The sequence below is a fragment of the Passer montanus genome, unplaced genomic scaffold (genome assembly GCF_014805655.1).
Source record: "Passer montanus isolate IOZ18808 unplaced genomic scaffold, ASM1480565v1 scaffold11, whole genome shotgun sequence".
NCBI lineage: Eukaryota > Metazoa > Chordata > Aves > Passeriformes > Passeridae > Passer > Passer montanus.
This window is the reverse complement of record NW_024357613.1, coordinates 22,786,171-22,811,778: the sequence shown is the minus strand read 5'-3', so window position 1 is coordinate 22,811,778 and position 25,608 is coordinate 22,786,171. Positions and strand designations below refer to the sequence as shown.

Genomic DNA, 25,608 nt, shown 5'->3' with positions numbered 1-25,608 from the left:
CAAGGACAAATGGTTTGGCAGGGTGATGTCCACAGAGCTGTCCACTGTGTACTTGTGTCCCGTGCAGGACAGCCTCACCCTTCCTGCCTGCTGGCAGCAGTCCCCTAGCACATACCATCCCTGAACTGAGCCTGTGAGACACTGAGCATGAGCCAAAACCATGTCCAGAGAAAAACCTGCAGTTATTAACCAGCAGTTTGGACATGGACAGTAGAAGAACACATAAATACAATGATCCCATGCCCTATCCCTGTTAAGCTGGAGCAGACAGAGTTACAGTGACTAAAATTGCCTTTCTGCTTCATGAGATATATTTCAGGTGTATATATGAGGCAAATGGACAAAATTCCTGTGAGCATTTTCAGACCTAATGTGCATGGTCTTACAATTTTTTAGTTATAGACAATTTTCAAACAACACAGTCACAAGGAAAACACAATTTTAACTGGGAAGCATAGAACAGAACTAAAGCTAACAATGCAGGACAAGAAAAAGCTCCCATACTTTTAAGCTGGTTGCTGAAATACAGTCATGGAAGCAATTCCTTTACTTTCTGCAGTGAAATCTCCTAAAATAGTGAGCTGAGTCTGATGAAAATTAGATCAGCTACTATGTAAGGGTCTCACATTACATTTGCCAGAGAAATCCAATAAGCTTTCTTGGTCTACATCTCTTTAACTTGTCTGTGAATGGGAGGCTTCACAGTGACCACAGGGTTCAGAGTCCAGATTACATACCCTGAAGCAAGCAGGGAGTATCACATTCTGCATAAAACATTTTTCAGCTAATATGACAGGCAATGATACTTTCAAAAGTTTCTAAGGGACTTAAAGGTGTAAGCTCCCTTTCCAGCCAGGACCCTGGTCTGTATATAGGGAATAGTCATGAAAAAGCTAAGCACCATAACCCCAAGGGTTTGCATATCTCACCATCCCCAAGAGTAATCAGCAAGACTGAAGCTGCTGTCTCTGAAGAGAAACTGATAGGAGAACTGACTAAGCTAAGGAGCAGATACTGCTAAAGTAATTTTTGAAGATCTGCCAGAAAAGAAGGCCCTGTGTAACTGGAATTCATGACATGAATTCCTTCATGAACTAATATTTTTCAGTCTTGGGCAAAAAAAAAGTGTGCTATTGGTGCTAAAAAGTAGTCATGCCAGTGCCAGTGCTCCCTTTTGCCCAAAAAGCTGAATGCTAGAGAGCAAGATGTGGTAATGTGGGGTTCAGAGCAGCTTGAGCAGATTACAGCCCACATATCCCATGTGAGTTCTTCCGCCATGAAGGTAATGATCCTCATAATCATAAACATATTTTCTCTCCTACACGAAGATTTAAGTATGCTACTGAAAGAAGAACAATTCTGTCAGACAATACAAAGACCATTTCATCCCAAAATATCCTTCAGAAGAGAAAGTAAACTTGTAATATCTAGTTAAGCCACGTATGGCTGAGAATGGCACATCATGTGGCACATACCTGGGAAAGCAGAGAGGCATGGAGGAGCTGCAGGGATAGTCCATGGGTGGAGGATGACACTGGCTGCCCAGATTCCCAGAGGGTGGTGTAAGCTAAGCTGGATGCTCAGTGGGGTTCCAGGAGGGTCTGGCAGTGTCTGCTTCAGTTCTTGAGTCACCTGCTAGCACAGAGAAAATGTGGGGTGCACAGTAGCCCATGTGATAAGGTCAGGGGATTTGGCCTCCAAATGAGAGCCCAAATTAAACTGCTCATGGCAAATAGAGCAGATGGTAAAATGAATGTGCAAATCTTCCATGGCTTAAGTGACTGGAAACAACCTTCACAACCACTGGGGTGAAGAAAACATCTTTATTCCTGCTTTTTCCATGTGGTGTAATCCAGCCTTTGCTGATGGTGGGTTTCTACAGCAGAAAGGCTGAGCCAGATGGTTCTGCCCACCCTTTCTCCTACATTCACCTGAGCATTTGGCTGGCGGTGTGTTGATCCTGGTCAGCATACTGAGGGTAAAAGCACCTTTTTTCACATCCAACGTTTTCTGTCAGACTTGCATGCTGAAATGATTCAGCACAGAGAAGGCCAAACAAACAGAGAAAGGGAGAGGTCAGGGCCCTGGCAAAGAGTGGGTCTTGGAAAAGCTGAGGCAGGTTATGATTGCACACCGGCCCACTGAGCCAACAAGGAAACAGGCAGGGAATGCCTGCTGCAAACATTAAGGCATCAGCTACTAAGCAAGTGTAGCCAGTACTGAAGAACTCCTCAGGGGGAAGTATTTAAGCATTTTATGGAACTTTACCAGAAGAAATTAGACTTCAGGCAATTTATGGATTCAGTGATGCCTATATTAATGTTTATCTGAATTTGCGTTTGGATTATAGTTTTTGCAGCGTTTAAATAACATTTGGCTTCCTATATAAATTTGAGATTTCTAACTCATTATATCAAAGGTACTTTTGAAAATGTTATGGAAATCCTTAATTACCCTAGGTTTCTTTGAGAATTTTACCCATTCTATTTCCAAACCATTCAAGACTAATTGTAATGGCTGTAATAATTTCTGTTATACAATAGACTCCTGATTCCAAGTGCCATATATTACTAAGCACCATGTTATCTAGAACTTAGCTAGAGCCTTTTTGAAAGACATATTGTGATTGAGTGTCATAAATTCTGTTCTCTGCTAACTATTATTGCTATAGTGCTAGGATAAGTGGCTGAAAAATACATGTCTATGAATAAGTTTTAATTACATAACTTACAGTGCTTACGGTGTTAACTTAGCCTCAGACAATCTTGTTTCCCAGTTCTTAAGAAAGACATGAAACCCCAATCCATAATGTCTTGCTCTCCATATGGCACTTTTATCCAAACCTTAATTAGATCTCTCTCACTTTCTGAGTGAGGCCCTAAAGAGCATGCAGCAAAGCCAACAGTCTGCCGTTCTTATACCTTTAATTATTCTTCAGACATTTGTGAAGAAGGTTAAAATGCAATTTTAGCAGTTGTAGCAAAAAATCTGTTAGCCGAAAGGACAATAGAGGATCACATTTTATGCATTTTCATGCATTGTATTTTATTATTAATATCTTCCTGTGAATGTCTGATCACTGAGAAATGAGAAAAAATGTCTAAATATCAGGTACAAATAAGAGAAAGGCTAAATTCTCAATCTCTAGTTCAATAGAATTAAAACAGAAAATTTCATGGGAACCAAGAGGAAGAAAATTTATACTGGCATTCTGATCAGATTTCCTATTACCTATATTATAATTATAAAACCTATATTAATAATCACCTATTAAAATTGTTAACTTACAACAGGTGTAGCTTTTCATAAAGCAACAAGAGTATAATAAGAAATAACCAAATTTTAAGACTCTTCCATTGCCAGCACAATCCATGGGATTAAAATCTGGGGTTTTTTTGCATCTTTCCATTATTTGGAAAGATGCAAAAATTATCATTGAGATTAATGCTTGCTGTTGAATCCAGGTTTTCTTTCTGTGCACACAGCACTGTATGATGTGGGAAAGCTTCATTTTTCTCTGCTGCAATAAGATGACAGTGTCAAAACTCCAGGTGATACCAGCCAAACATAATAACACTGCTCCAAAATGCACAAATTTTAGACCTAGCTCGAGGACCAAAGCTTCTAGTCTTATGCATGACATCCCAAAAATTAATAAGCAGAGCAGTATACAGTAGTACCAAAGTACAAGCCCAAGCAATTCTGTTTTCATGCAAAGACAATGATGCCTTTTAACAATGCCTACTTGAGCTGATACAGGTGGATGAACACCAGCGCTCAGCAATCCCAAAATAACAGCAAAACTTGAACACAGGAGGCCAGGGGAGCCCTAAAGCATGTGTTACATGTGCAGTCCTTCAGGGAGAAGTCTTGTTCTACTCTTGAACACTATGCTGCATACTGCAGCTGTCTGCAGAAGCCACGAATCAGCCAAGCACAGACCCATCACCCAGAGAGACACAGCTTTTTCCATGTGACTTTTACCTATCTTCCAGGGAATTCAGAAAGATGAAGGCAAAATGTAGAGCTTGGTGCCATCACATTGTGTTCAGGTCTTTCCAGCAGTATACTGAGTCCATAGACCAATTTGTTTGCTCAGCAATTCTTTGCTTTTTTGAAATAGATGGAGTGAAAAAGGTTAACATCCTTTCCAAAGACCAATCATGTATCCCAACAACAGACGTTTTCTTTATTTATACATGCAAATAAAGCACAGGAAAAACAAATATCACATGGAAAGACACACAGACATACAACTGTTGAGAACATATGTTAACAAATAGACATCTAAAACCATTTTTCAATGATAGTGTGTGAAGAGGAAAAGTGCTTAGATATCAAAGACATGTGCATGGGAGAGTCACTAATGTATCGAATGCAAATTTAATATGCAGAACAGTTCACCAGTGTAAACAGGGTTAGAGCGGGGAAAGAAGAAAATTAAGATAATTATGAATTTTGGGGCATCTATATTCTTGACTAAGGGCTTTTGGTTCCTTGAGGGGCTCTGATCCTACATTTTGTTGTGCAGAAGATGAAAAAAATATGTATAGCTAGAAACCAACGTAAGAACTAAATCCATCTGGGGGTATCATCTCACGAATATTTTAATTGAATGCAGAGTCTGTCGTCCTGCTCCAAGCTATTTTCAGATAGTTCTCTTTCTCTTGACCTTTTAGATGAGGTCTACAGTTACATCTACCTTTCTTTTTGTTCTGAAAATAAGTGGAGAAATGGCAGCAAGGAGTATTCTGATCCAGCAAGTTCACCGCGACTTTGGAGAAAGACTTCTAAGTGAGCAATTGTAGATGGCTCTGAGTGTGCATAAGCCCCAGCTACTCAGTTTTTGGTGACACTCAATATCCCTATGGAGCTATGCAGTAAAGAATATTACTATAACCAATGACGGATACTTCTGTTGGGTTTATTCACTTTTATGTCATGAGGGGAATAAAGATCAACACAACTACAATGTCTATTTAGGCATTTATTTCTGTTCTTTCTGCACATGTAAAATTCTGCAAAGACTGTTACAGTGCATCCCACTAAGTCACTAACTAGAGAAAATTGCTCTCAGATTCAGTGAGTCATCAGCTCTCCACATTACGTTTTTCAGACTTTTTCAATTTTTCTCAAAAAATTCTGAGACCATGAACAGTAACATTTCATAGACAGGAGAAAGTCACTTCAAGGGACTAAGCAAAAAAAATAGCTTGAGCAAATAATTTTCTTTTTTTATGACTGAAGAAGTTATTTAGAATTAAAAAAATTTAGTACCTTGAAGTGAGAAAATTAGTGAGAAAATATGCACAAACAGGACTATCTGTTATCTGATCCCCTCATTAATGTTAAGGTTTTTATCCTCTTAATTTTCATTTGATACTTGTAAATGTCATTATTGTATTACAAATGAGAACTGAAAGAGGCTAATAAATCTGTGAAAATTTTGGTTTATCACAAAAGGGTATGGCAGATAAGAATTCAGAAACAAACTAACAACAGTATTTAATGCCACAAACTGCACTATTTTTGCTCTGCTTAATGGATCTGAATGTCAAAAGATCTCACAAAGCCTAGTTAATTTCCCTTGTCCTTTACCAATGCATGACCAATTCACGCAGATATGGGCTACTTGTTTTCCAAAGTTTCATTGTGCATCAATGATAGAAGTGGGGAAGCAACCCAGAACTTTTAAGCCTATCTCATGTTCTTGCACCAAGGAAACTTCTAACTCTGGTTTTATACCCTTTAAACTATATCTGAAGTTTTAATAATTTATATTAAATGAACTGGATAAGTGACTTCAAATATTAGTGTCTAGACTTTCCAAAATTAATTGACTAAATTGCTTTGGTAGTCAGCTGACAGTCAGTCCTGTCTTTTCTCTACTATCCGGATAGAAATTGGAAGAAAAGACCCACATGTATTAGAACATAGCCAAGAGTTAGTGTGTCTGATATGAAAATGATACAATTTACTCTTGCAAAATCTATCCAACAATTTCTAGCAATTTGAAATCTACATCTTTGCTCATAAGCAAAGGTTAAATAAGGTTAAAACTTTACTAGCTTGGCTGTATTTATACTGTAGTAGACTCTTCAAAATATCTAGCATACAGTCTTGACCTTGGAGGAGACTGAGAATGCAAGTGCTGTCAGTGATTCTTACTTATGCAAAACTGAGTCAGCATCAAAAATGTCAGCAGAACACTTTCTGTTTTAATTTAATTCTCTCAACATTTTCATTGGAAATGTGTGTACATTTCAACACTGGGCTGCCAAATTTAAGGAATTCCCAGCTCTGCACAGATGATTGCACTGTATGGTTAACCACTTCACTGCATCCCTGGAGCACTGCATAAAGCAGGGGAACAGCCACCTTTTCACAGAAGCAGGACCCTCACAGTTGCAATGAACCAAAGACAAAAGTACTCAGAAGTACTCCTGACAGGATGTTAGTCAGAAGATGGTGCTATTATAACAGAACTTTTAAGGCAGCTGAGTCTCCGTGGGAAAAAGCAGAGAAAGCAAACCCTGAGTGTAAATTAAAAGCTGATTTCAATGTGAGCTGATGTTCTGCATCTCACTGAATACTCCTCACAGAAATGTACTCACTGGGACACCCTTTAATTCTACACCTTGGCTTGCTTGTGTTGAGGGGGCAATGCACAGAAAACACATTTTAAATTGCCATTCACAAACTTTTGCACACTCATTTCAATAATTTCAGCCCTCACATGACAAAAAATAGATTTTTCAACCCTCACATGACAAAAAATTACATTTTTATGAATTTCCACCCCACATAGTGTATTTCCATGTCAATATATAGTTTCTGGCTGAGTTGGTGCTGGTACTGCAAAAACCTGGAAATAGGCAGTAATATAATTTCATAGCCTCTGAAGCATTATTAGCTCAAAAATCTACACAGAACCACTGTTTTGTGTCACATAGAAATGGCTTTGAAAGCACTTCCTTTTGTCTTTATAAGGGGAAAATTGGAGGTTGCACAATTCTTCATAAACAGAATACTAAATCTTCTGCAATGTGAAAAGATTGCATTGTGACCGTGAAGGAGAAAAAGCTGATGTTGGGAAAATGAGGAAACAAATATATAATTCCTAAAGCATTTGGTTGCAAGTAAATGAGCACAGTAACTACCTACAACAAACAGGTGATTAGAAATGCATAAAATTAGAGCAGTCCACAGGAAAGCTAATTGTTGTAATTGATATAATGGGTGATATGGATTCTGTAGTCTTTGGGCAATCATGAAAACTAGATTATAAAGGCAGAACCACTAAGTAGAAATGACCACAGATGTATTTTACTGTCTGACAGACTCTCCTCCTTGCTAGAAAAACCATAGTACTGTTCTTAATATCCAGAATATAATGAATGTACACGCATATGAAGAAAACCAAACTGGGGACAATGTTCTCATGATGATCCAAATACATTAATGGGAGATGTTACCATTCCTGGCTGCACTCCAGTGCCCTTCTGAGGAAGGTTACTGTATTGAGTAAACTTCTAGAGGAGCAATCTGTTAAAAAAAAAATTCAAAAATCACATCTGTGAAATGAAACAGCCCAACAGCCTGGCATTGCTTGAAAATTCAAGTAGACTGCTCTCCTAGAAGGCTGGTAGGCCTTACTTAGTGCTTAGAGTCAGGGCAGTGCCATGTAACTAATGACTGCAAGGAGAATGATCTAACACCTGTATATCATGTTTAGTTACCTAATTAAAACAATTTAAATATGTACATTTCACATTATTTCTCCCTTAACAATTATTATTTGGCTCATTTCTTACAGCTTTTTTCAGCAGCAAAGGTCAGCTAAGGGAAAAGATTCAGAGGAATGAGAGGAAAACATTGAAGGAAATATTTTGCAATTAGCTATTCTTAGTTTTATTAGTAACCTAGCTATTCTAGAGTAAATCCAGAGGAACTCTGCTGCTTCTACTGCAGTGTGTATTTACATCATGGGAAAAACCAAGAGAATGGGAAAAGAGACAGTCAGTGGAAATGGGGTGTAACATGATTGAGGAGAGGGGTCAAATTCTTTCCTGCCAAAAATGAGCAAACCTCTGTGAAAATGTCAGTGAAGCTTCACTCAGAAATGTCAGGAGAAATTTTAGCTGGAGTGGGAATTTCACAAGGAATAGGTTTCTGGTTTTTTTGAAATAGAGCCATGTCTTTAAGCACTTTTATGATTAAATGCAAGCATTTTCAGTGGGCTCTACTGTGCACCTTTCTACAAGACACTTCTGTTTCCCTGCCGGACAGCCCCTGTGTCTGCACTGGGTTAGGGAAGGGAGCCCTGCAGCTCCCAGGCTCCTTTCCACACACGTGGGCTGCTGGCTCCTCACTGAGCTCATCAGTGCCCTGCAGCCACCGCCCTGCCAGGCTGATGGGGCTTCTGCCAGGTGCCAACACAGTCCTGGCTTCTCTGCCCTAAGGGCCACTTACACAGTGCTGCTGTGAGCTCTGCAGATCTGCAAGGATCTTTTAAAAAAACTTATTAAATACTCCTTTCATGATTGCTTTTAAAACTTCTAATTTAAGTTTGGGAGCTTCCACATTCAGCTCAATTTTGAAGCATGAAATTAATTTCCCATCATTTTAAGTTAACTTCAGCCATATTTTGTTATAGATGTTTGAGAGAAAAGAGTAAAAGCATCAGGCCTTATTTATAAGGAGAAGACATCTGAGAATTAAGGAGTTAATTGTATTCTGGCATGAATACCACTCTCATTACCTCACTGTCCAATATGGGTAAACAGAAAGAATCAGAAATATGTTTAAAAGTATTTCAAGGGCACTATTAATTTTGATAGATTGTGTATGTACACATACAAAATATCCAAGAATATGGATCTGGTCCTTGGATATATGTCTTGAGGTACACAGTATAGGTCCTGCTAATTAGAAACTCTTAAATTTTCACTAAATTAGTAGATTTCAAAACATGAAATATTTTCAGGCTCAGTAGTTTCCTAAAAACTCTTTATGGGGAATAGAATTAGCTATACTAATTAAATTTTCAAAGATTAAACCAATTAGGGAATTTTGTTTCTTGCTAAATGTACAGATCCCTTTCACAGACAGGTTTCATGGAACCCTATTTACTTACATACGTATTTTTATCCACAATAATTCATACCAAGATAGCAAACCAACAGAAATCCAAATGCATGCAAAAATGAAAGAAAAAATAAGCAAAAAGATTTCTCAAAGTTTCACATCCCGGTTAAACAAGTAACTGACTTGGCAGGTCTTGTCTTTGTTCTGTCCCTGCAGCACAGTCTAGGAAAGAGCACTCCCGGTGGGAGCTGTTAGTCTTGAATAATAAAACAGATAACATGCAGAGAAGGCTGAAAAGAGCCATTGCAGAGGTTAAGGGAGAAACACTAATTTTGGAAAGGAATCCCAGTGGTGGATGTAAAATTTGCCCAAATAAAATGGAACACATGTTCTTGTGGCAGAACAGCTCAGCAACCAAGAAAATAACCAGGCATGAAAAGCTTTATTTTCCAATTAGATCAGTTTATGGAGTTTGATATATGCACTGTGTTTCTCTACCATGTCTTGTCTGAGTTTTGGTCTCTCTACAGTCGAATAGCTCCAGGTTCAAGCCTGGACTTCTCTGTCAAAGAATTTATGGGGCCAGAGATGCCAGAAAGATCCCCCACAAAGTTTTCTACTTACAATTTAGTCAAAGACCTTTCTCATTTTCACAAGTGTTTCTGCTCATAAGTCAGCTGGAAACACAAAAGAGACCAGGACCAGTTTTACAGAGAAGATCAGCTCCCATATCTCTGCTGCAATATTATTCTCTGAGAGCTGTTCCCTAGAAAATATGTTGCTCTCACATCTCCAGCCAACATCTGGCCTGAGAACCCCTGCTATACAGATATGAACACAGTCCCAGTCTTAAAGCATTGCTGAACTTCCCACTGAGGAGGAGGGAAATGTAAGAAAAAGGAGGGATGTAACACTGCCTTCAACTCTATGGGTACAGATTTATGACCCTGCTGAAAAGGTGCTCCAAGATCTACTGCAAGATAGTTGTTGCTTCCTTAGAAGTAGCTTTTAAATTCCACCACTCCCACATTGGAAAGGTGTGGTGGAATTCTGCATTCTGCACACAAATAACCATGAAAATAGAAAAAATATTTTGTAAATGCAAAGTATAGGTCCAGGTAACCTCTAAGACTGCCTATCTTTCCTTAAAGTTATGAGTTGCATGGACAGAAGTGCCAAGTGCATGCATCCCTTGCCAAGAGTGTGCAAGAGGGTTTAGAGCACTGGGACACTGGAGGCCTGGTTTTCTTCCCTATCCTGCCTCTCATCTGCTCTTCTCTTTGTGGAGTCTCTCCACTTTGCTGTACATGTAAAGTTTAGCAATACTAATAACACACACTTCTATTGTAAAGCATTAACATCTGCTAAAGCAATGAGAATATTCATTCATATTAATAAGAATAATCGGTGGTGCTTATTGGAAGCAAAAACGTACAGGAAGAGAACAAAAAGCATTTAGCTGGAAATATAGCAGTTGGGAGAAGTGTCTGTGTCATGTGTTGTAAATGTGGAAAACAGAGTACAAAAGGCCCTTGTAATTCACATGAGATTCACGACCCCTCGTATACCACGTTTGGTGCTGATTTATTTGAATTAAGATGGCAAGAAAACCTCCTCTCACTGTTTTTTGTTGCATTTTTTAGTTTAGTTTTCTTTTGTTTTTAATCAAGATCTTGCTCAAGCTCTGTGAGTAAGAATTCAGTAACACATTGTAAATCACATTTTGCAAGTTCTGTGACTTCAGATGAGATAGTAAAAGATAATGCTGTATAATTCACATGTGGCTGGCTTGTCATTCAGGCACCACATGTCAGATTCTCCCTCTACACAGCTGAATGTGTGAGCAGAAAAGCTGTAGAGACTGCAAATAACGTAATTTTAAGGTCCTGTAATTAGAATGTTTTGGTTATTGCTGAAACAATTCAGAGTCTTATGAGTACAAGCCTAAGCCATTTTTATAACAATCTTTGAGTAAATTCAATTTATCATGAACCTTTTCCAAAAGAGGAATTGAAAAAAAAGCTCAGAAAACAACAACCAACTGAAACAGAAGTAGTACGCAGTGAAAACCCTTCCCCAGTAAATGGCAGACAAAATTATATTCCAAAACAAAAGTGACACCCCATCATAATAACAGGAGGTTTCTCAAAGCTTCACAAACAAAATAAACATCTGAGTAAAACTTTTTCAACAATGTAATGTTATTTTTAAGTTGTCAGCAATTGTCACTGGCTACAGTTGCTCAAACAAGGTCTAAGCAGAGTCACTGTCCTAAACCCACACTGTAGTCTTTGGAGAGAAACAAGTGAACTGCAATCCAAAAGAGCAACTTTTCTATGTTGTTCCTCAGAGAGTCTACAGCATAGGTGGAACTCACACCACTCATGCATCTACCACTTACCAAAATGAGGCCCCAAATAGTCTGACAATTGACTCACATCATAATGTAAAGACTCATACTGTTCCACAGTTTTACACATCCCAGTATGCAAAGCAATCAGCTGCTCTCTCTTGTGCAGCAAGTAAGGCCTGGTTGCTTATTCCTGAAGATAGCCAAGCTCCTCGAGTGGCTTCATTTGCATTCCCTACCTAATCATTCACACAATTGCACATTTACCTGAACAGCCTACTGCAGAAGGAAGAGCCATGGCATTGTTAAGGACATGTCAGCATTTCAGACAGATGGACAGTGGAAAGAAGCATGATCATTGTTTTGCTTGAAGACTTCCACACCAACAACTCCCCGAGACCTCTCTCACTGGGTTTTGCACTGGTCCAATGTATTGCTATGTTGTCAGCTACCAGACAGCTTTGCAAAATTAATTCTGGGATTTTTGGGTCTTCAGCCCATGAGGTTCCAGTTGTAAAGGATGTTGAAACCTTAAACAACTTGAAAAAGAGCAAAGCTCTTGTGTCCTAAATGATAATGGAAGAGTCTTCATAACTATAGAAACAGATATAGCTACAGATAAGGGTATATTTTCATATAATTATGTATACATTGCATTAAATATGTGTGCATATATTATGCATAAATATATATAAAATAACAGGTATTTGATAGGATGAAGGAAAAGAACAAAAGGTCTTGCATGAGTTGGTACTACTGAAAAGATTATCTGAGCAGGTTTACATGAAAACATGTCCATATTTCCTTCTTCTGAGCATGTAGAAAGTTTGGTGCCACGATCCTTTATTGCAATCAAAGAAATTAGCAGTTGTGGATTTATTAGGAATTGTATAAACAATTTTTCCTTTCTATTGTGTTTTGAGTAGAGTACTAGCACTTGGAGGTATGATTTGAAGGTCTGATTTTTATTAGAAGTGTAGATGGTTCACCATCAGCTGTCTAAGAAGCAACAAAATAAAAGTAATTTTGCAAAATGTCTGTACTAAAGATGACTATAACAAAATCTGTCCATACCCACTGATGATCTCCTGCTCTTCCTTTTAAAAGGATACATCAAGTCAGTGTAATTTTGTCATGTGTCTAAGAAGCAAAGCCACAGCAGAGGAAAACATTATTACAAGTTTATTATGTCTCAAAATATAGAAATATATTCCAACAGCATATTTTAAAGAATAATATAACAATAATCTTCAACTTCTTAGTCTCAAAATGGTACACCATTATTTAAAAATATATTACTTAATGTACCCAAAATTTAGTGTCCATTAAATTCCATTTAGAATAAAATGAGTTCAAAAAAGCATATCCACCTACCCAATTTATACAAAAAACCAGTAATTTTTTGAATACAACAGAGGAGTTTAACTTTTCTAAAATGGTAATTCAGATACAGACCTTTTTTTCCTATATATTCTTGTGCATGAACTGCAACTAAATCTAGATATGTAGGTAATGACAGTATACAATATAGACAGGAGTGTAAAATGGAATTGTTCTATTAAGGGGAAAGAGTTCCCAAGGCTGAAATCAGAACTGCTAATTTTTTTTAAATTGAGTGTATGCATAGAAAGGATTCATGTATTACTCCAACAGCAAGATAAAATAAATTAGTTTCTGCAAAAACAACAGCTGCCTATTCACATGCATACACACAGTCACACACATGCTGTTTTTATCAGTCTCTAATCATCTGAGTTTTCTGAGATATGTTTTAAATAACCAGAGAAGTCAGAGTTTACATGATTAGACTGTCTAAGAAGAAACTTATCAATCCTATCCATTTTTTAACAACTCTTTGAGAATGGTTTAAAGGAAGCATTTTTAACGAAGGCAGTTCATGATAAAAGTGTATGTGATAATTAGCCATGTAATAGAGAGAAAAACATTTCCATTTTCCCATTTTTATAGCACTAAAACAAAGGGGTGCCCAAAGACATTAAGTGTAATTAATTCAAAATAAACCTGTGTGTAGTGGTGATGGGAATGGTAATTTGTAATTGGTTGTGTAATTCAAAGCCAAAGGATTTAACTTGAGGACAAAATTTAGTGGGAATAAAAAGTTGTTGATATGGATTTAAAAACTATTAAAGTTGCAAGTGCTAAATAAAAGAAAAAGTATTCCATATTGAGTCCCATTCTTTAAATCAATTCCCACATGATAGAAAAGCAGATGGGACTGCAAGTAAGCTGAAAGTTACCCAACATCATCTTATGAAAGGTGTTTTTTATCTTTACCTGAAAACAGCCACCACCAGGGGTAAGATTTTTGATTAACAAATGACAACTGCTGCACCCCCTGTGCCTTCCCTTGCACACTCTTAAAACACATCCAGAAGTGGGAGCTAAATAAAGCAAAGCCCTTCCATACCCTGTATTCTGTATAGTTTGTACATATAGTAGCTTGTGTATGTAATGGGAAGGCTTATGTGGTTTCTTTAAATTTGATTTTGGCTTGTTTTACACTAATATAAAAATACCTGCCAGAGCAGTGTCGTAGATAATAGATTGATATGATTTGAGGTAAGAATGTTGCTGTTCAATTTTTAGTGTTAACTTGGAAAATCATCGGTAGAGGCAAGAGTCTGTCTACACAGAATTTCTGAAGCCTGGAGCCTTTTGCAAACTCTGCAGGTCACAAGCCAAAAAGTAACGTACTCCTCCAGTTACACTCATCTTGTTAAAGAAAATAGTTATAACAATTATGTGCAATTTTTTCACTTCTATTTTTATCTGCTATTTATTTACTTAAGCACTGTTCAACATTTCATTTTTTCTAATGGAGCAGAAGTTCTAAAAGAAAAAATATGTTTAGCTGAGCAGTTTTGTTTAGTTTTTTCTTCCTGTGCATTTTTCTAAATAAATACCTTGCCACAGTTTTCATTGGCAAAATATGACCAAATGCATTTTAGTTCCTCTAACAATACAAAGCAGTTACAGAACTTCTGGAGTTTCTAGTTTTAAAAAATTCTGCACAAAAAGGCTTTCCTTTATAATATTGAAATGGAATAAAACAAATTTCAGTATGGTAAATTGAAAAATTAATTTGTGAACTTCTGCTGCATAGTGAGGTGACCCATTAAATAAATGGTTCTGAAATTTTGCTCATACAAAAGAAACTATATACTTTTAAATAAATAAAAGCTACTATGTACATTATACTGTACAATTAAATGAGAGACGACATGAAATGGAATAAATTTAGGCCTGCCTTTTCATCAGCAATTCTTATATCTTGACTTTATTACAATTTTGAATAAAACCCTCTGCTTTAGATTATTTTTTTTATTTTAGTGGCAGCCACATGAGCGCACCACCATATTCCTGTATTTTTTTAAAATAACATTGGAACTGTCATCAAAGTAGAGCACGGAGATTGCGTTCAGTTTTGTTGGTGCACAGCATGGCTTTGGTACATGATCGGGGAACATCAAGTGAACCTGAAAGACAGATAAATACATAGCTCATATATCAAACAGAGAGGTGCAAGGACAATGTCAGTGCAAAACATGTCTGCAATTCAGCAAGGGCTGTGGTCACAAATTTTCCTCGGTTAGCAACTTTAAAGTACAGCTTACCTCCAGCACATTTTTCTGATTTCAGTTGCACGGGCAGGGTTATACAATAAAAGCAGATGGAGAGATAAATGAGAAGCGGCCAAGATAGAAAGTTGGTTTTCAGATGAAATTTAGAGAATTGGAGTTATGCAGCTTCTCAAGAAAACATTTAAACATATTGTCCATACCATCTTTGCTGAGGGCAAGGCATAACATGGAGCAAAGGCTCAAGCCCCAGGTCTCACCAGGACCCCAGCATGTGCTAAAATGCTGTCCTATGTTGGAGGAAAATCTATTGCAGACAGCGAAGGTTGTGCAGACTGTCTCATAATGAAACTATTTTCAGCCTATGAAATGGTAAGATGTGGGATCTCAGACACTAGGAGTGCATTTTAAGCTCTTATCTAGGTATCTATGGATCCAATTCTACTTCCACTGAAATAAAAATCAGTTCATAAGGTGAGTGCCAGCTGGACAGAATATTTGGGGCAGGAGCTGAGGCAGAAAAGTCTTTATGTTCACCAGGCTGAAATACATCAATGAAAGATTAAAGCGAAATAAAAGAGTTTTGAAAAGTGTCCCAGAACAAACAAGATCTTGTGGAAATAAATGGGGGAAATTCAAGTTCTTTCTACTTGAAAGAAGGTTGGATGCAATATTCTACACATGCTGAAGACTTGGAACCTGGGGAGCCAGAGAAGAGGGAGTTGTAATAGAGAGGGCAACAGATTATTAAGGCATAGATGAAGACTTCAGCAGTAATAGATTTTGTTTGTATGTTAAGTCTTTGTAAATCTGTTTGAGCCATCTGTCTTGCAGTGATATAAACCCAGAGCCTTTGCCAGACAACAGAGAACAGTCTATCAGGAAACAATTTTTACATAACAGTTACCATGAGAAGGTCTTTTGAAATGAGCAATAATAAATCCTGAAGTAGCTGTTTTGCAACAGTTTAGACACACATTTAAAAACTATTTAACAAATGAATAGCAAAGCACTGGAGAAAAAAATGATTGTGCCTGACCTGGGCAGATGTTTGTCCAGCCATAAATCGTGGTCCCACTAGCCTCTGCCACCTCTGATGGAAGATCCGTGGCCCTACAATACCCCCTTGGAAGTGATGTTCACAGCCTTTTCAAGTGTTTACCCCAAATTCAGTGCAAGCCAACCTGATAATCCACTGCCTCGCATAACCAGGGAGTCAATGCTACCCCTGTGCCTGTTCTGGGGGCGATGCAGGAGATGTGAGGAAAGTTTATAGAGCTTATTAAATGCACCCTGTCTTTTATTTATATGCATCTGTATTGTCTGTTTGCCTGAGTTCAACTGCAGAGAAACAAGAGAGGGAGAGAGTGAGGTACTGGCCCATATTTCTCCTATTCTTGTTACAAAAGAAAATAAAAAAGAATCAGTTAAGTTTGGAGGGGTACCAAGGAACAATCACTTCCCAAACCAAAGATCAGGCTTTTTCAGAATGGTGTAATCATTACGGCCAGGAGGTGACTACATTTGGATTAGGGTGGAGCATATGAATAATTGCTTCCCAAGCCATCCCCATATGCACACCTTGTGTAAATCTGAATTTTGTATAATTTAAACCAGAAAGCATTAAACTACTGTTATCTCATCTAATTTATGTACAGCTAAAACTTAATTGGCCTCATGATTTTTTGGCTGCACTGAATGCATGTACAGTACATGCAAAGGGAGACACGCAATTCCAAAATGACCATAAAAAGAGCAAAAATTAAGTATCCAATTTAAAAAATAGGACAAACTACACACATTTCCTAACAATAGGAAAATAACCATTTTTGGAAAGGAAAAACACACAAGAGAAGGTAGCACTGAGCCAACTCTTATTTAACAGTCCATAATTGCAGGAGGGAACTCTAACCTGGGGATCTCAGTGATATTGGCAACTTTTCTGGACAATGCTTGTGTAATACTAAACTATTGCTTTGCTGACCTACTTCTTTTCTGCTCAGGACTGCAGATATGCTGTTCTTCATTGTCTTCTAAGAACACTGTTGTATTCCTTGCCAACTGGCATTTTCTGTTCCCTTTCACCTGAACTCCTTAACACACTTCTATTTATTTGCAGCCTCTGACATTTCCCTTCTTTTTGTAAACTTGCTGACTGGAATTCTAGTATAGAGGAATAATGTTGCATTGGTGACTGGACTTGGAGAAGGTCAATAAACGAAAAATTGAATGGAAGGGGGAAGTTCTCAGCATATACTGAGTTCTTGAAAATGTCCCTCTCATGTAGTGATATTTGACAATTTTCCAAATAGAACTTGCTTTCTATCAGAAAGAAATAAAAATTTATTTTTGTTTGTTTGCTTGCTTGGTTTTGGGGTTTTTGGGTTTTTTTTGGTTTGGTTTTTTTTCTTTTTGTGTTTTTTTTTGTTTTTCTTTTGGTGTGGGGTTTAAATTTGACGGGGTTGTTTGGGCCAGTATGCCAGGTACTCCACTCATTTCTCAAGGGGGAAAGGTGTTTCAGGCCCAGATTTTGATGTGAAAATAAAAAAAAAGATCATTATCCTTGGACAGAATCATCAGCATAATCTGATAGTCAGAATACCTTACCATTATTAGTTTAAATCAAATGGAACCTTAAATCCATGTTTCTCTAATCTCAGGTGAGTGTCTTGAATATTCCAGAAACAAACTGGGGATGGCAATCGTTTCCTGTTCTCATTTCATGCTGTGACTCCCTCCTTGTGTATTATCTCTCCTTCCTCTCCTTCTTAACCATTCTGCTAATACCAGTGCTATTCAGAGCCACTTCTTCAGCTGGCACAGGTGAAAAATCAGTTTTTGACCAGACTGACCAGACTTTGGCCTCCCAGCATTGCATTTAGTCATAGTCTAAAGGTCATGATTTCTGTAGCTGAACACTGCTGGGGTAGAGGAGGCCTAGCCAGCTGCTTCAACTAAGATCATCTTTTTGGCTGCTCCAGCTGAGGCACAGGACTAACATAAGAATTAGCAGAGGCAGAAATCTGGCTGCAAATCCCCTTTTACATGTACCAGGCAGAGCAACAGATCCAAACACACTTATTTTTAAATTGCATTTGTAAGCCAGGCATGACTGAACACAATTTCGTACATGCAAATGCATCTGTTTGCAAAGCTTCACATTAAATTACAGTGTAAGAATCTGTGCCAACAGTTGACAACAGAGGTCCACAGAGTGGCCAAGTGTCATCATTTCTGGAAGGTATAACATGTAGATGTTAACACTGAGCTTCAATAAGCTGCAAAAACTCTTGGAAGTCAAACCAGGGGGCCCCTTTGGTTCCTGTCTACACAATTCTCCAGTAATATAACACAGTCTTCTCATGTGCTATTGCATTTGAAATTGAAGTGAAACCTACCACACAGGCCACTCCGAGCAGTTCATCCTCTCTCCAAAAAATCACTACAGCAGGTTTTGACATGAGTTATGATTAACTGAGAAATAATCAAAATTCAGTAGTGGTAAACAGAAGAGTCAGACTCTGAGCAAAGACACAAACAACTGCAGCATAGGCAACTATAACACAGTCAGAGGCATACCAGAGTCTGAACAATGGCATGGTTTGTTGCGTTCATGTGGGCATTGAGGGGAAAAGAACACTCTCCATCACAGTAAAATGCAGCGTAGCCCTCTGGTGCAATAATCCAATCCTAAAACAACAACAAAAATAAATCCACTCATTATATTTTCTCACTCAGGGAATTTATAACTATATCAACTAAGACTTGCTCAATGACAAAATGAACTTCACATGTGAAATTAGTGTTGTTTTTTTTAAAAAAAAAAAGTACTTGCTTTATTCATGCAAAATTGAGATGAAAATAAATGAAACCTAAAAATCTGTACTGTATACCAGCTAATGAGGCTATAAGTGAGAATGAAAATTAAAATATATTTGCAGAATACTTTTTCTTTCAGACTAAAAGTCTTGAGCCCTTCTTGGTGCAACCAAAGTAATTAAAATGCATTCTCTTCCTTCAGCATGGTTAATACTGTTAACTGTATTACTGCTTGAGACTGAGAGTTGCAAGGGATTACCTGTTGGCATGTCAATGAATCATACATTTTCAGTATTTCAAGCAACACAGCATGGGCAAAAGACCACAAGAGGGAAAATATTTTAAAATGTAAATGAAAGCTGTGTGTTTAGTTTGCTGAATTCCTCCTCTGCCAGGTAATGGAGGTGCTGCAGGAAGGGCAGAGAAGATCAAGTAGCTACTTGGGATTTGTATCTTTTTTTTGTATCTTATTTCACCCTGTGTTTCACTGATCAAATATTGTACAGTTTAGCTCTGGCTTTCCAGCTGAAACTTTTAATTCTTACAGTAGCCTTTGTGTTAAAAATTTATTTTCTTTTTTCTTTGACTACTGCGGCCACTATGGCCACTGATCTGAGAGCCTAGCACATCTTGGAGCATACCAAAATTTACTGTTAAAAACAAAACAAAACAAAAAAACCATGTTGATATCTGAAAAAAAACCCCCTGTAATCAAGAGACAATGGGTCTCTTGTTCAGTGGCCTGAGTTCAATACCACAAGCCTGCTCTGTGGCCCTGGACAGGCTAATTATGCTTTGCAGACTTGGGAAAACAGCCTCTGCCTGCTTCTTCAGGCTGCTGTGGGAGTAAATATACTACAAAATATCAGAAAGGATAATGAGGCCATGAGAGTCTCAGCTAGACACATAAAGGTTGAGCTGTCACTAAAGAGATAGCATACTTTTGCTCCTCATAGACTTGTTCTGCTTCTGGAGAGTGGTTTTAAAATAATTCAGAGAAATGTGAAATGCACACGCAACCATCCCTGAGTTCTTACCTATATATGCAATAGTTAGAGGTTGCTGAAGGCCTTCTTGTTCTTTCTTTATAGAGAGTTCCTTGCTTTCTGGAAAAAAACCCTAGATTGATCTCTATTTTCTTTTCCCATAATGCCCTGCCTCTGACTTCATGACCTTTTACTGTAAGTATATTATTTTTTTATTACTGTATGGCAGGATGAGTTTTCCTCAGAAATTAAATAAAATTAGCTATGGTATCATAAAGATCATTGAGTCTATTTTCCTTAGGGAAATAAATCCAATATTTATTTCCCTAAGGACCCTACCCCAGTGAAATCTCTATGACCTGCAGCAGACAGCACTGAACAAGGGGTATTTAAATCTGAGCTAGTGAAAATTTAAAACCTTTCATTACCTGTTGCCGGGATTTTGGTTTCGTTTAGTACAGATTCACTCAGCTCTCAAGCAGTAGTTTAAATTTACCTTTATGTGAATGAATCCTTATCATAAAGTTGCTAATGTATGCAATATCTTTGAGAGAAGAGCTAAAAATGGTAAAGTTGTAGTGATAGCAATACTGATAAGGATTTGTTACAAAATGCATTTAAAGAATCCATCTCTCATCATTTTAATACTAATTTCCATAAAGAAAACAGAGTGTAAATAATGGGGGACTTTAATATAGATTATCCCAGTTTGAAGTGTAAGGAAAGAGCAATAATAATCTTACCTGCCATCCTAAGTCTCGGAAACTCACATAAAGTTCATGTTTCTTACATGCTTGCTTTTGCTCACTTGTGTTATAATCTACAGGAAGTAAATAACATTAATCAATTATTTGGAAGCATTGCTAGAACTGACAAGATTTAGCTATTTTTGAGATAGTTACCAAGCTGTAGAAAGGCAAGGAAAACCATACTGTCATTGATATTCCTAGGGTTAGTTGTAACAGCAATGTAAACCTGGAAACAGCACAGTCAGACTGATACAATTTCTGTACACTGGCAAAATAATGCATACAGTATTAGGGGAAACCTTTAATTGTCAGGTAAAGAAAATAGCCCAGCTCAAAAGATGAATTAACAGCAATAAAAAATGTCCTGAAACAAGGAAATTTCCAACAGTCTCTTTGTTAAACGCATAGTGGCACATATTATACGTCTTAATTTTTACCATATATTCTGGAAATATTCACCAATTGATGATCTTTAGCTGCTAATAGTAATGTAAACAAGTGGACTAACAGGTGCATTTTAAAGGACTGAAAGCTCTCTGTCAGAGATGTGTCAGGATAGAAGGACACTCAGAACCTTCCATACATGCTTTTCCATGGCAACCTTACTCCTGGAGAAATTCTAGTAGTTGTTATCTACCACTGCTAAGTAGCAGGAAAGGAAGGGATCAGGGTCATACCTTCATCACATTAGCCCCCAAAGCTGGTTTATACAGCTATTCATGAGATGCCATAAGTGAGGCATGTGACAGAGCAGGGAGTACTGACTGTCTCCTCTGTTTCTAATTCAAGAATGCTTAAGGTGACTTTTTTGAACCAAAATAACAATTCTGGAGAAAAAAAAAAAACTTCACAAAAAAAATTCACAACAAAAACAAAAACAAGAAAAAGCAAACAAGGAAAAGTTCACAAAACCCTGAAAATGAAGATATGGAAAAATAAAACAAATCTTTCCATTTCAGAAAAAGAATTTTTAGAATTTTTTTAAACATTATATAACTTGATACTGAAATGGGAAGTCTCTGAAAATTTCAAGATAATTAAGATTCAGAGAGAAATTCCTTTTTCACATAAAATGAAAGGAATTTTCACAGTCTCTGGACTAATCTGTGTACTTCTTCACAATCCTTGCAGAAAACTCTTCCAAATAGTTTAGAGGAGTTTTTCTGCAAAAATACTCCTAGAGGAGTTTTTCTTGTCAGCTATCCTGACCTCTGCTACCATGGGTAGCCTCTCTGAGTTCATTCCAGCTTATCTGTGTGTTTCCAAAGATGTGATGGCCACAACCAAACACAGTATAAAATAAAGTAAACTAGTTATTTCAGGCTTGTTTTCTAGTAGTATTACCCAGAATAGGAGTTTTGCAGTAAAACCACACTGTTAAGTAATCAGCTTCCAAACTTTTTTTTTAATATATTCCTGCCTTGTCAGCCTTAGGATTCTGTTGTAGTTATACAAATCAATGATTAAAGAACAGACTGGGGATGAGGAGGCTGATGAGAACTGCAGCATGATGGGGCTGCAGAAGCCATGGTAAAAGTTAAGGTTCTGAGGGGTGACATCAACAACAGCATTGCAACCTGTTGCAAGTCAAGCAAGTACAGCACAAATCCACTGTGGTTGTCTAGGAAATTTTGACTGAATTCAAATTCAAATAGGAAACAAAAGTAATGTGTAATTGGGATGAACCACACAGAAATAATATAAACATGTTGCCTGGGAAAACATAGTAAAATATAGCTTTGTTGTTCAGTAGAGGAAAGGACCTAGTGACAAGGACTCAGAACAGGTTAATGTAGCCAGTGACTTCTTTATCCTGTTTTTTACCGGCAAGATTTACACTCAGAACTCCCAAGTCCCTGACCCTTGTGGCTGAAGCTCTACCCAAAGTAAAAGAGATAGACTTAGAAGTCAGTTAAGCAGCTTGAAGGTACATGAGTCCATGTGAGCAGAAGGGATGAATTTCAGGGTGGGGAATGAGCTGATCAACACTGCAAAGTCACCTCCTGCCCTTTTTGAGCATTCATACACCAAAAGACATTTCCGATGATTCAAAATGGAAAATGTCACACCCATCTTCAGCAAGGCAAATCAGCTTAACCTCAGTTTCTGGAAAGCCTTTGGAACAAATTCTCATGGAAACTGTCCAGGCATACAAAGAGCAAAGAAGGTGTTTTGGGAAGAGCAAGCATGAATTCACTGGTTCAAACTGGGCCTAACCAACATGACTGTTTTCTGTGATGATCTGACTACTTTTGTGGGCTTTTGAAGAGCTCTGTGTGTTTATCCCTTTGCTTTCAGGTTTTTTATATGGTCTCCCATAATATTCCTTGAGTCAAATTGGTCAAACCAGTCAATAACTTTGATAGGTTAGAGTACTTTGATAGGTAAGAATATAATGGATGGAAGCTTGTCTAGGCTGGTGGGCCCAAACAGTTTGGATCATTGGTACAAAGTCACCTGGCAGCTGGTTACTAGGGAGGTCCCTAAAGGATCAGTGCTGGTATTAGCATCCTTTTTAGTAGCTTGGACAATAGAACAGAATGTGTTCTCTGGAAGTTCATAGAGGATATGAGATCTGGGATGAGTGCTCCATCATCCAAATTCCCAATAAAAGGTTAGACTGAACCAGATCCAGAAGAAACTCAACAAGAGATCATTCAAAATATACAGACAATTTTTCCCTTACTGGTAACATGCTCTTTGAATAGGCTTTTTTTTTTAAATTTTTTAAACAGGCTGTGTACCTACTTTCTATTGAATACACATGGGCCCAATATGACTCCCAAAACCGTGTCAAAAGCTGTCCACAAGTCACAAATATGTCCATTTGCAATACTAAATAAGCATCAGGGATGTTAAGCCAGGCTTTGTAAGCTATGACACTTCAAATCCTCATGGTTTTTAAAGATAAACACTGTGTTCTTTCCTATGCTATTTTCCTAGCCCTTCAATGACAGTCATTAAAGGATCTCTACATACAGCTGGTTATGTGCTGCCATCTCAGACACTTTCAGTTGTCCCAGGGCATGCAGAGTCAAAATATACACCCACATCCCATGGGATATCTATATCTTTTTGGAGTAGCAACTGGAAGCAAGGCAGGATGCCCTAAGACATCACAATTTTCCAAAAATCCATATGCCTTTAATCCAACCAAAATCCCTGAATCATACCTTGCGCTGAGTTGTATGTAATAATCCAATGGGTTTTGCACACACTCTAGAAGTACAGTGAAGGTAGTTGAAGGTAAAAGAACTTTAAAAAAATGGAGCTGTGTTCATTGATCACTCTTCACACAGACCTATATATTCATTTTCACTAACATTGGTGCTCATAGGAGGTGAATATTGAGCTTTTCTGTCCCAGCTATTAGAAAGAATTTAAAACTCATACATATAGAATACAAGTCACTTTGCAAAAAAACTGTGAGTGAAAAATGTGGAAAATATGCACATAAGAAAGTGAGGAAAGCCACAATATGGTTTTTAATAGCACACAGACAAACAAAGGAAAGCTGAAGATTGTGGTTTTGCCAGCTTTCTCTGCAGTGACATTTTCATATTCATGAACATGTTCAGAAGTTTTAGGGCCAGGATGTAGCAGAACATCCCACAGTTAAAGGCAAAAATCTGAATAATACATATGTAAGTCATTGCACAGATGTCATCATTTTTGTGATACTCTGAGCCATTTGAATATGGTTCAAATGATGTGTGGTCACACCAGAACACCTGATAAAATGGCCAGCATGTACAAGAGTGTAAGCCATCTAACCCATTCATCTACAAAGAAAGTGAGACTCAGGAAAGTCTGAATCCTCCCCTGAATTCTACCTTTCATGTAGGACAAATGTTGTGTGTAATATAATATTTTATGTTAGTATCAAATGTGACATTTATAATAAGATCTGGTGCTAAGGATTCAATTTCACACACTGTAGCTTCAAAGCCCATATGCTTATTCTGTCAAGAATCAAAACCATAGGTTATTGTGATTGAGAAAACATTGTTCCTCAGTGGAATCTAAACCCCTTCATAGCAGAAAGAGTTGTGGAAGGAGATCACTAAAATACATGTATAAGAAATTTCATGAGATTTTTTTTCCAGGGGAAATAAAATCATAAAAACATGCTCATACATACCATTACAAAATACTATATTTTGAATCAGTTCATGCAACACCAATCAATAGCATACACAAAATGTAGCCTTAAGTATTGTTTTCTGGTTTTATCTCCATATGAACAAAAATTATGTAGCTTTGTTTTTTAGTTTCCATTCAGTATTTAAATGTGGCTATTCTTTAGTGCCCAGTTGCACAATAACTCTTTTTAGACAGTGCTAAAAAAATTAAAATTTTGCCAGCTTTTTTTTTTAGGGGAGAGTTATGTGACATAATTTGTAAACAACCTGCCTGGTTTTGGTTTTTTTGGGGATTTTAATTTTTTTTTTCTTCTATCTATGGTTCGACAAAAATAAAACTTGGTAAATAAAAAAGAGTTTAATCCTCTGTGCATAGCAGGCAGGTAGAGCCTGAATGCTAAGCTTAATTCTGTCTGTCTTTACACTGCATTGACGTCATCTCCTCTTGAAGTTCTTAGCAACACAGAGATGCTGACCCCAAGTCTGTCAACAATTTCCCAGGTGTTACAATAATCTATACAAAAGAATTTATTCTCTTGTATTGAGATTGTACATATGAGAGAATCACAGAATGTTAGTTGAAAGTAACCTTAAATATCATCTACTTCCAACTCCCCTGCCAGGGGCAGGGACTCCCCTCATTTTCCACTAGACCAGGTCTCTTCCAACCTAAACCATTATATGATTTCATGAAACTTCAAGAATAATTGAAAAAAGGTCTTCTCTTCCTTTGGAAGGGAAAAGCTGGGTTGTCTGGTGGAGCTTTCTTTTTTGACATGCTGAGAACATGGTAAAGCTAATTGCTGAAATCCAAGAACTTAAAAAGGGAAAAAGAAGGCAAAATACAAAATGCAAGAGGCAAAAGAAAGATGAAAA

At 37.5% G+C, this 25,608-nt stretch overlaps 1 protein-coding gene across 1 annotated transcript in view; it reads right to left on the bottom strand.

Annotated features, from left to right (window-relative positions):
- Positions 1-12,604: 12,604 nt before the first annotated feature.
- The window catches only part of BMP5 (bone morphogenetic protein 5), a 57,091-nt gene continuing 44,087 nt past the window's right edge, over positions 12,605-25,608 (bottom strand). Inside the window, exons 5-7 of the mRNA XM_039728057.1 lie at positions 20,585-20,661; positions 18,616-18,726; positions 12,605-14,934 (exon numbers count right to left, since the gene is read on the bottom strand). Coding sequence (XP_039583991.1) covers positions 14,785-14,934; positions 18,616-18,726; positions 20,585-20,661 — 338 coding nt within the window. The 3' untranslated portion in view covers positions 12,605-14,784. The remainder of the gene's footprint in view (positions 14,935-18,615; positions 18,727-20,584; positions 20,662-25,608) is intronic.